The sequence below is a fragment of the Vicia villosa genome, linkage group LG3, assembly GCF_029867415.1.
Source record: "Vicia villosa cultivar HV-30 ecotype Madison, WI linkage group LG3, Vvil1.0, whole genome shotgun sequence".
Classification (NCBI taxonomy): domain Eukaryota; kingdom Viridiplantae; phylum Streptophyta; class Magnoliopsida; order Fabales; family Fabaceae; genus Vicia; species Vicia villosa.
The window spans coordinates 83,653,596-83,664,424 of record NC_081182.1 but is presented as its reverse complement, the minus strand read 5'-3'; the positions used below and the strand labels follow the sequence as shown (position 1 = coordinate 83,664,424).

General features: G+C 36.0%; 1 protein-coding gene across 1 annotated transcript; it reads right to left on the bottom strand.

The window, feature by feature from the left end:
• Window positions 1-4,989: 4,989 nt before the first annotated feature.
• Window positions 4,990-6,523, bottom strand: LOC131658432 (serine/threonine protein phosphatase 2A 55 kDa regulatory subunit B alpha isoform-like). The gene is made up of 5 exons (XM_058927726.1): window positions 6,497-6,523; window positions 6,334-6,417; window positions 6,129-6,248; window positions 5,399-5,621; window positions 4,990-5,210 (listed from the first exon to the last, which is right to left on the bottom strand). Exons 1-5 carry the CDS (start codon window positions 6,521-6,523, stop codon window positions 4,990-4,992), a joined length of 675 nt encoding a protein of 224 aa, XP_058783709.1.
• Between the last annotated feature and the right edge of the window lie 4,306 nt (window positions 6,524-10,829).

Sequence of the window (10,829 nt, the reverse complement as noted above, 5' to 3'; positions counted from 1 at the left end):
GAGTGATCTGGCGCGTTGGATCATTCATTAAGTGAGATCAGATGGTCCAGAAATTGAGGCACGTGGTGATCAGTACACCTGCAAAGCACAGAATCAGAGATAAATTTAAAAACACGCGCGCGCTTCTGGACCAATGAGGGGGAGACACCTCATCGTCTTCAACCTTCAGACAAGGCCTTTTACAGCGCTTTTGTAAAAAAGCGCTATTGTAAGTGAACCCTAAATCTGCAAAATAACGAATAGGGTCAAACAAGCATAGAAATCAGGCGCGATGGTACCATTGGATTCGTCTTGTTCCACTGAATGTAACCCTGCCCTTAATTTGTTTTAATTTTGGCCCTAATGAAGAACCCTAATTTTGAGCTAAGTAAACCCTAAAATGGTATATGCTACAAACATCCATTAAAATCCAATTGAAGCTCCAGAAACGACCAGAGCTTCAAACCAAACACAATTATGCATCTACATCTTGTTAAATATGCGTGTGTTATGAGATATAAGTTGGTTTTAATTTGAACAAACCGTGGCCTATATAGCTCGATTCAGTGATGTTTAGGACTTGCAATTGATTGGAATAGTTTCAGTGAAGCTCAGAGATGATGTTTGAATGCTTAGTTTGTATTGAAATGGACTGAAATTAAAAACTCGAATTTGAATTTTCTTTGAATTTTTTTCAAGTGATTACAAGTGTATATGAGCAAGGCTTTGTTTCTGATTCGTGTCTCTTGTTATTGCTGATGTATTCCACTTCTTTTATAGGCCAAAGGCTGCTTGGAAGTGAAGCTAAGAATCTTTGTTGCCTTTGTTGAAAACTTGGTTTTTAAATATTAAAAACCTTGAATTTTTGACCAAGTCTTGACTCCATTCAATGCTCTTGCCTTGTGCACCAATCCTCTGCAGAAAATTGAAGGTTCCTTGGGTGAGTCATGCTTAGATTGTAAGCTACCATTTATCCATGCATTTTCCTTTTAATTTTAATCTTAAAGTAAGATAAAATCATGCAAAAAATGGATAAAAAAGGTATGGGCTTAGTCTTGGTCGTGGGAGGCCCATTACATCATGGAAATGATGTTTGAATGCTGAAAACTTGGCCCCATTTGGAAAAAATGCATTTTTGAACAATGTTGATTTCATGTATTTTCCCAAAATTTAGCCAACTTCAACAAGGTGTAAATCCTTCAATTTTTGTCATATGAAGGAGATCTTGCACTTTTTGGAAACCTCAAAGAGTCCTCTAACCAATGTCTTTGGTCTCATGTCAAAATGATTTTTGAAGCTCCTTGTGTGTCCTTTTGAAAAAAGTGTCTTTTTGTTGACTTTGAAAATGACCTGTAATGTCTTTGATCATATTTTTCAAATGGTGAATCCAATGACCATGGGATCAATGGCATTTGAAAGATAATTGAATTTCCTTCAAAACAAGCTTTGGTTTGAATTTTTTGGATGAAGGATGAGAGAGTTATGATCAGTCAAAGTTGAGTTGACTTTTCAGGCAAAAACCCTAATTTTGAATCTTAGGGTTTTGTTGATTTTTGATCTTTCCTTGATGAATTATGATCATCCAATGATCAAATGATGAATCCTTTGACAAAATATGGACTTTGACAAAAAAATTCATTTTTGACTGTCTGTTGACTTTTTGGTCAAACGGGTCGTCTGTTGACTGTTTGAGCTGCTGACGGTGCGTCTGAGTGAATTGAAGTTTGAAAATTTGTATGATGGTACTTTGAGATATATGGATGTGTATGAAATCCATTTGAGCTCTCAAAAACTTGTTGCTCCTGTAAAAACAAGAAAAACCCTGATTAGGGACTGTTTATGTAGGAGATAGTTAAGCGTACCTGATTTTTGTGCAGTGCTGAGTTTCTGCTAATCGCGTGATATTCAGAAGACTTCTAACACAAAAATCTTGGAAATTTGAATTGTGAAAGATTGATTTGATTGATGGTACAAAACACTGTGAATTGTACTGCCAGCAGTTTGGCTGTCAACTGACTGTTCAGGTATTGATGTAGCAGTTAGAGTGAAAAATCAACAGTCAAAGTTAATTTTCTTTTTTGTTGTTTTTTGTTTTTGTTTTATGTGAAAAATGAAAGTTTATTTACATGACTTGTTAGAAAAACACAGACATAATAAATAACTAATATTTACGGTATGCGGGCAAAATTACCGATAATAACCCTGAAAATCATTTAATGCACAGAAATAGGAATATTTGACTGGCAGAAAACACACAAAATATTATCTTAGTAATTAAGCAATATTATGACAAATAGTACAACATTTAATACTGACAGTACAAATATCACATACTATATTGAACAGTACGACGAATAAACGGTACATTTAAGAAATAAGAAATACGGCAAATTTTAAGAATGACGATTAATGACCCATGCTATGAATAATAACATGTAGATGATTGGGAGTGCAACCATTGCAGGTCCACACTCTTCAGGACTATGCAGGCAGAAGAAAGTCATGATCACCGTAGCAATGGTGATGACTGTAAGAAACAGTGTCTATCCACTTTGCCATTCTTGTCAGGGAAGAAGAGAAAATAGATATGAGATAGGAATTTGAAAGATGAGTTGGAATTTGATGTGAGATTTTATGGAAGAAAATGAGAGGTATTTATAGAATGGAAAGAAGGAAAGAGACGTTGGGGAATGATGTGATTCCGTACAAAAGGAAAATTTGAGTGGAAGTAAGATTTGAAAGAAAGTGTATGATAGTGTTGGAAAAAAGAGAGATTTGATTTCTGAAAAAGAGATTTGAAAGATTTTTGAAAATAATGGAATATAGTACAAAAATTAGTGGGAAACAAAAGATAGTAATAATCTACTTGTTACCAGTACAGTCTGAGTTTCCTGATTCTGCGCCTGCAAAAAGATTTAACTCTGTACCAATTGTGTCAGTACCATTTATCTGTAAATAAATAAATAGCATGTGTGAAGTAATAAACAGTATTTGGCGTTTGCGTAAGAATAAATTCAACTGCAGGCCAAATTACTGTATAAGAAAGATTCTAAAAACTAAGTATTTCATATGTCAGGATATTTGTTGAAATAAAAATCCATGATTATATGAGACCCTTAATTTTCAGATTGGAGTTTCCTTGAAAAATATGTGGGCAAATTTTGGGGTATAACACACCGCACAATGAGAAAGCAATGCTTCATAATTTTATGTTTGGAATGGAGTCCTAGCAAGAATTGTCAATGCACATTGTTAATCAAATGAAAGAATCTATAGCAGTGCAGAAATTCTACTATTATATTTCCATGTACCTGACACGAAAAACAACTCCAAGCATCCATCCGGTCCTTAGCATTTATTATTCTTCCTGCTCCTATATACAGAACAGAATTGAAGCTAGTTAAAGTTATATTTTCTACCAAGTTCCATGAGTTGATATCAAACATTAGCACACTTTAGCTTTAAGCAAGTAAACCGGTGCATAAAAACTAAGGTATGCTTCTTATGCTGCTTCGGGTCAATTCAATCAGCACCATGGTTACACGGGTCAATTCAATCAGCACCAAAAACTCCGTTCAATCAAGAGACTGCTCATTTTCGGCAAGGGTGTGCTTCTTATGCTGCTTCGGATACCTCATCAAGGATGATCAAGTGTCTTTGTAGTTTTGGTGGTAGAATATTACCAAGACCAAGTGATGGAAAACCAAGGTATGTCGGGGTCAGACACGTATTCTTCGTCTGACAAAAACCTTTTACTGTAGGTGAAACTTGACATTGACCTATAAAAACAACACAGATGAATGTATGTTAATTAAAATTAAAATTCTAATTTTTGTTTCTAATATTTCAATTTTTTAAAAATGAAACTTGCTTATCAATTAACAGTGGAGGAATTAGAAGCTAATACAACAGGGTCCTTAAAAGGTAAGCCTCCACAATCCAAGTTCTAGAACCATAAGAGTGACCCAAACCAACAAGATTGTGGGCATCACAGTTCAGAATTCTATAAACATATCAGATCCTATCTTAAAATTACTAAGAAGCATCCTACAATCCACCGCGATGGAGTCGATAACAGTCAGGCCTGCAAAGGAATTAACACAATCAAAAACAATTTTTGCATCAGACTGCAGAAGAATACAATCAAAACCAAGGGACAGAGCCAAATTCAGACTGCAGAAGATATTTCAATTTCTTTGATGGTGAAGAACTAATAGATATAAAATACTATATTTTCTACGAAATAAAAATTTACCTATATCATACTTTTGGTGAAGCATGCCAATTTGACAATTCAATAATTAATTTTTTTATAAAGAAAATCAACTAAATAAAGGCTTTGGCTCCATACAGAGACATATTCAATATTCATATTTATAAAACCAAATATAGTATACAGTTAGCAGCTTCTCTTATTTTGTTATCAAACTTGTATGATGAGATTAAACATATCAGCTTCTTCCATTTCAACCAAAGAAAATAAGCTAATTGTTGAGATTAAACATCACTACCTACACCTACATCATTTCAATATACTAACTAAGAAACTAAGTGTCTCTCTTTCATAAAATTAAACACCAATCATGAACAAGCCCAAAATGCACTTAGACTTGATAAGAAAATCCTTTGGACCAGACTACATAATGAAAATAATAAGTCAATTATATAATGTATTGCTAGTTGTTGGATGGAACTTTAATTAAATATTATACTTTAACCCTTACAAAAAAATCATTAACATAGTGATCCAAGAACACTTACACACCCCTGCACTAGCAAGGTAAAAAAAGATTAAAAAAACATCTAAAATCAAAGACACAATGACCTCCATCCTAGGTTGTTTTACACGTCTGTAGCAGGCTATAAAAAAATAACAGCAGTAAAGAAATTAATCAGCAAAATAACAAAAAATGAAAATTCCAAGGAATAGAAGTTTACAACCATATCCATCCAACAAATCCTTATACGCGGTTCCGTAACTTCCCTTTCCAAGAACCTCGGCCGAAGCTCTCAACAAATCCTCGAGATCGAAATTATAAGAACAGCCCTCAAAGAAAACCAATTTGTTTTTCTCAGATTCTTGCACGCCACTTCCAAACTCTTCTTTCGGTTTTTCTGTCCTTCCACCACCACCACCACCACCACACCACCACCACTAGGTCCCTTCGCTTTAACAACTCTCGAGCTTCCATTATCTTTTTTCTTTAAACAACAAAGAACAATGACAAGTACTACAAAAAACAACAGAATAGCTCCACCAACAGAAATTGCAATGATAGCTCCTTTACTAAGTTTTTTTTTGGAGTTATGTTTTACAGGTACCCTTATAGTACCGCTATAGCGGCTGTTTAACAACTTTGACCAAGCCCAGAGAGTTCAATCTTTTATCTTCCCGGTTATTTTAACTTTAAAGTGATACGAAACAAAACAATATAACTTAGTGACGGTATGCCTCCGGGTGGAAATGAGAAGTCAGAGCTAAGATAGTTGAATGATCTATCTGAATCAGGATATCCTCCATTTTCAAGGCTTGGCTTAGGATTACTTAAATTACTTGAACTAGCAATACTGCCATTTCCCATTGTTTTCAAAGAAGGGTCAACATTCATCTCAGCAATTTTCTTGACCTTCTTTTCTTGAACCTGTTCAACCCTCAGATAAGGAAAGATAAGAAAAGGTGATCTAGAAGACCTATAGATGATATTATTAATATGAAAGAAAAACAACAAAGTGGAATGCAGCCATATTCATTTTTTATAGATGCATAAGCAAACATTCAATATGCTAACTATGTAACATTTATTCAAGATGAATTTCCCGCAGTGTGATTTCATAGCATTTTTCATATATGTTTCTCTCTGTATCTCAATGCACTTAACTATTAAGATGCCACATAACATGATAAATGTTTAGAAGTTGAAGGAAAACAGCAACAGATTTGTCGGCTAAGGCCTTTGAAAGGTTTCGATATTCCAAAAGGAAGTCGCCGTATTATACACTTGAAACAAACAGCCTACCCGAGCATTCACCCTCAAAAACCACTCTCTCTACATGCAAAGTTATCTGATTCCACAAAAGTACAACCTTGTGAACAATGCATTGATAAGAGACAGCACTAAGAATGCTACAAATCAGCATTTATTTCATACCTTCCAAAATTTGATGGTTTTATCATTTGTCGAGAGAAGGAAAAGGGCACCATTAGCTATTTGGCACCATCTGATTTTGTTGATTTTCTCTTCTATCTCCAAACTCTTAAGGTAGTCAAACTGAAACAATTATCACACATTATATATGTTGGATATTCTAAGACAAATGATGTTGGCGGAACGTTGCCGGGAATATGATTATTACCTCGGGCTCGTGACTCTGAAACTCTGTTTTGTAACGGAATTCAGGATGCCGGCTGATCGAATAAATGTTCTTCAAAGCATGAACCTGCAGATAAAGAATAACAGTATCTTGAATCGGTGAAATGGAAACATGTATGAGATTCAATACTAAACCATTCTCATACTAGCATATTCATCAAGTTCATGGACATTAACTATGCTTCCAAACTGGTGAGAAAGATGACAAAACCAGCAAAGTAACAAACATGTGGCGTGCGTAGAATCTTTAACAAGGTGAGGGGAAAAGGAAAATCTCCCCCACATGATCACGATTCAGTTATCTGCAAATGAATACAAATTAATTAAACCCTAACTTCGCTGTGTAAATTGAATATGCATGATCGTTAACAGCCATAGATCAGCCGTAGAAAATTGAGAATGGAATCGAGATCGATACCAGATTTTAAGCTTCGTTGTCGTCACTGTGAAATGGTTTCCTCTCAGCTTCGGTGTCGTCACTGCAATAATTTCTTCTCAGCTTCGTTGTCGTCACTGCAATAGTTTCCCCTCAGCTTCGTTGTCGTAAACGTTTTGGTGAAATGAGAGTGAGCGAAGAAGAGATCTTCGTTTTTCAGTGAGGGAACGGTGTCGTCACTGCAAGGGTATTAAACTGTGGTTTAGAGAAATCAAACTTCGCAGAAATCCGAAATCAACCTCTTTTCCAATCAAACTCGCTGAATTCCGAAATTGCCATGGCCTGAAGCAGCGCGCGAAATACATGAATGGAACAGAGTTAGATTAAAAATGGGTTTTCTGAAAGAGTTGAAAATGAGTTCCGTAAAAGAGTTGAATAGAAAATAGAGAAAGTATTTTACTATTATGTTAATAAATTTAAAGAATTATGTTTAAAGTATAATGTTTCACCTAATAAAGAGTTTTTGTATAATGTTTAAACTATTTTATTCACCTAATAAATTTAGATCCATTAATATTCATTCATTAATTTATTAATAATATTTAAATTATTTATTAAAATGCTAGCTATATAGATTATATATTTTGAGTTATAAATTTAAACATTTTTTTCCATATAAATTTACACCCATTTTTTGTTTAAAGGGAGTAATTGAACTTTGATTATAATAATATTTTTAATTTAAACCCATTTTTAGAAAATAGGGTGTAAATTATCACCTGATAATATTTAAAATGATATGTTATTTACAAAATTGCCACCGCATTTTTAATTTACACCCGTTTTTCGTATATTGGGTGTAAATTTTAAAATTATATTGATCTTTTTGTACTAGTGTTTGGGCTTTTATAGTTTTGGGCTTTGGCTTAGGGAGAAAGCTAACCTAAATCTATAAATAGGGAGTAACCATCATTATTTTGTAACCAAGTCATTATCTGGTATTCACAGAAGTTGCAGTTGCAAGTGAATAACATAATTTCCACAGTTTGTGGGCAGAGAGAAAATCTGCAGAAAATACTTTCTTCTTCTCTTTTAATTTCCGCAAACCCTAATCCTACTTCTGTTCTTATTTTCTTCATTGTGATCTTTAACGACAAGGAATTACTCAAAGGTTTGAGAGTCTAATTCCAACATCTGGTATCTAGATCTCTGGTTAATCGATTCTAGGCAAGAAGAATGGCGATGGCAATGAATCATCCGAATGGGCATTTTCCAGCAACACTACCAATTCTGAAAGGAGATAACTATGAGAAATGGTGCAAGCAGATGAAGGTTGTATTCTGTTGTCAAGATCTTTGGGATCTTGTAAAAGAATGGATAGAACCGCTTGCAGAAGATGCGAAGGAGGAACAAATGGCTGCACATAAAGAATTGAAGAAGAAAGATTATAAAGCTCTCTTTATAATCCATCAATGCTTGAGTCCAGATAATTTTGAAAAGGTTAGTGATATAGAATCTTCAAAAGAAGCTTGGGAGATTCTTGAAAAATCTTTTGGAGGTGCAGAAAAGGTGAAAGAGGTGAGGTTACAAACTCACAAGAGAACATATGAATTGCTTCAGATGGAAGATAGCGAAGGCATAACTGATTTTTTCACTAGGGTTACGAAACTAGTGAATCAAATCAAGACATGTAGAGAAGTATTAACAACAAGAGCTGTTGTTTCAAAGATCTTGAGGTCGTTGTCCCCTAAGTTTGACCACATCGTGGTAGCCATAGAGGAATCGAAAGATATGTCGAAATTAACAAAAGAAGAGCTGCAGGAAAGTTGAAGAGCGATGTGGCTTTGCAGGCTCAGTCAGCAAACGAAAAGAAAGGCAAAGGAAGCTGGACTGGAAATAAAAGTAGAGGTGGCTACAACAATTCGACAGGTCGAAATTAGCAAGAAGGAAATTGGTCGAATTAGAGAAAGCCTTCTTACCAAGGCAACCAAAGAGGTGGTGTTGCAGGTAGAGGAAGAGGTGGTGGTCGAAAGCCTGACAAGAGTCACATTCAATGTTTCAACTGTCAGAAGTATGGTCACTATTCGACAGCTTGTCCAGAAAAGAATAAAAGTCAAGAAAGTGATGCAAAGCTTGCAAAACAAGAAGAAGTGATGTTGCTAATGGTCACAACAAAAGATGAAGATAAATTCAAGGACCAATGGTACTTGGATTCAGGATGCTCATCACATATGTCTGGAAGAAAAGATTGGTTTGTCAACATAAAACCCTCAATGAAGAACATGGTGAAATTTGCAAATGACAATACTCTAGCAGCTGAAGGTATTGGTGATGCAATGATTACGAGGAAAGATGGAAAGAGGTCAGTAATTTCCAATGTGTTGTACATACCAGGCATGAAGAGCAACTTGCCCAGCATTGGGCAGTTGGTCGGAAAGAACTACAAGGTTTCGATCAAAGACAAGATGATGAGAGTTGTCGATGCAAGTGGGAGGTTAATCTTGAATGCTCCTATGTCACAGAATAGAACCTTCAAGATCGAACTCAATGTGATGGAGCACAAGTTCCTTGCAACTGCAACTAGCAGAGATGAACGGATATGGCACTATCGACTAGGCCATCTCAACTTCAATGACATCAGAGAGTTGAAAAGAAAGAATATGGTTTCAGGACTGCCAGAAATTGACATTCCAAATGAGGTATGTGAGGAATGTGTGCAGGCGAAGCATCACAAGAATAGCTTCAACGAGGATGCAGGAAGTAAGTTGAAGGCTATTCTCGAAATCATATACGCTGATGTATGTGGTCATATCCAGGTGGATTCGAATGGAGGTAACAAATACTTTGTTACATTCATAGATAATTTCAGTTGAAAACTATGGACTTACCTGATCAAGAAGAAAAGTGAAGTGATCGAGGTATTTGTAAAGTTCAAATCTATGGTCGAAAGACAAAGTGGTCGAAAGCTCAAAGTTTTGAGAACTGATGATGGTGGAGAATATGTGTCGAAAGACTTCGACATGTTATGTGAGAAAGAAGGGATTGTGCATGAGGTGGTGCCACCCTACAGTCCACAACAGAATAGAACTGCAGAAAGGAAGAATCGAACCATCATGAATATGGTGAGAAGTATGCTGAAAGGCAAGCATTTACGTAAAGAATTTTGGGGAGAAGCTGTGTCGACTGCAACTTACATTCTGAACAGATGTCCGACGAAGAAGCTAGAAGGAATTACTCCAGAAGAATGTTGGTCTGGTGTGAAGCCTAGCTTGAGCCATCTGAAGGTATTTGGATCTATAGCACATAGACATGTGCCAGATCAGTTGAGAAGAAAACTTGATGACAAGTCGAGTCAAATGATACTTATAGGATATCATTCGACTGGAGGATACAAGTTGTTCGACCTAGTGAACAAGCAAGTAGTGATCAGCAGGGACGTGATCATAGATGAGCTTAAATAATGGGATTTGATTGAAAATGTCAAGAAGGATTCAGTGAGAATTCTTTATGACGAACTAGCTACTGAAGTCGAAAAGAGAAGAAGTTCGACAAGAAGAAGTTAGAGGTGATGCAGGCCCATGCAGACCTCAGAGAACAAGACACATGCCTGCAAGGTTGCAAGAATGTGTGATTACATCAGATGATGTAGTCAATGATGAAGGTGAGCTGGTACATTACACTTTCTATGCAGATGTCGAACCTGTCAATGCAACTGAGGCATTGAAGGATTCAAAGTGGGTGAAAGCAATGAATGAAGAATTGAAGTCCATCAAAGACAACAATACTTGGTCACTTGTCGAATTGCCTCAAGGAAAGAAGGCAATTGATGTGAAGTGGATATACAAGGTGAAGTGTAATCCCAAAGGTGAAGTGACTCGATACAAGGCAAGACTTGTGGCGAAAGGATTTCTTCAGAAGGAAGGAATTGACTTCAATGAGGGTTTTTGCACCTGTTGCCCGGATCAAAACGATCAGGTTGGTTGTTGGTCTGGCGAACATGAACAATTGGCACATGTGTCAGATGGACGTTAAATGTGAATTCCTGAATGGACCCTTGGACGAAGAAGTTTATGTTGCACAACCAGTTGGGTTTGTGAAACATG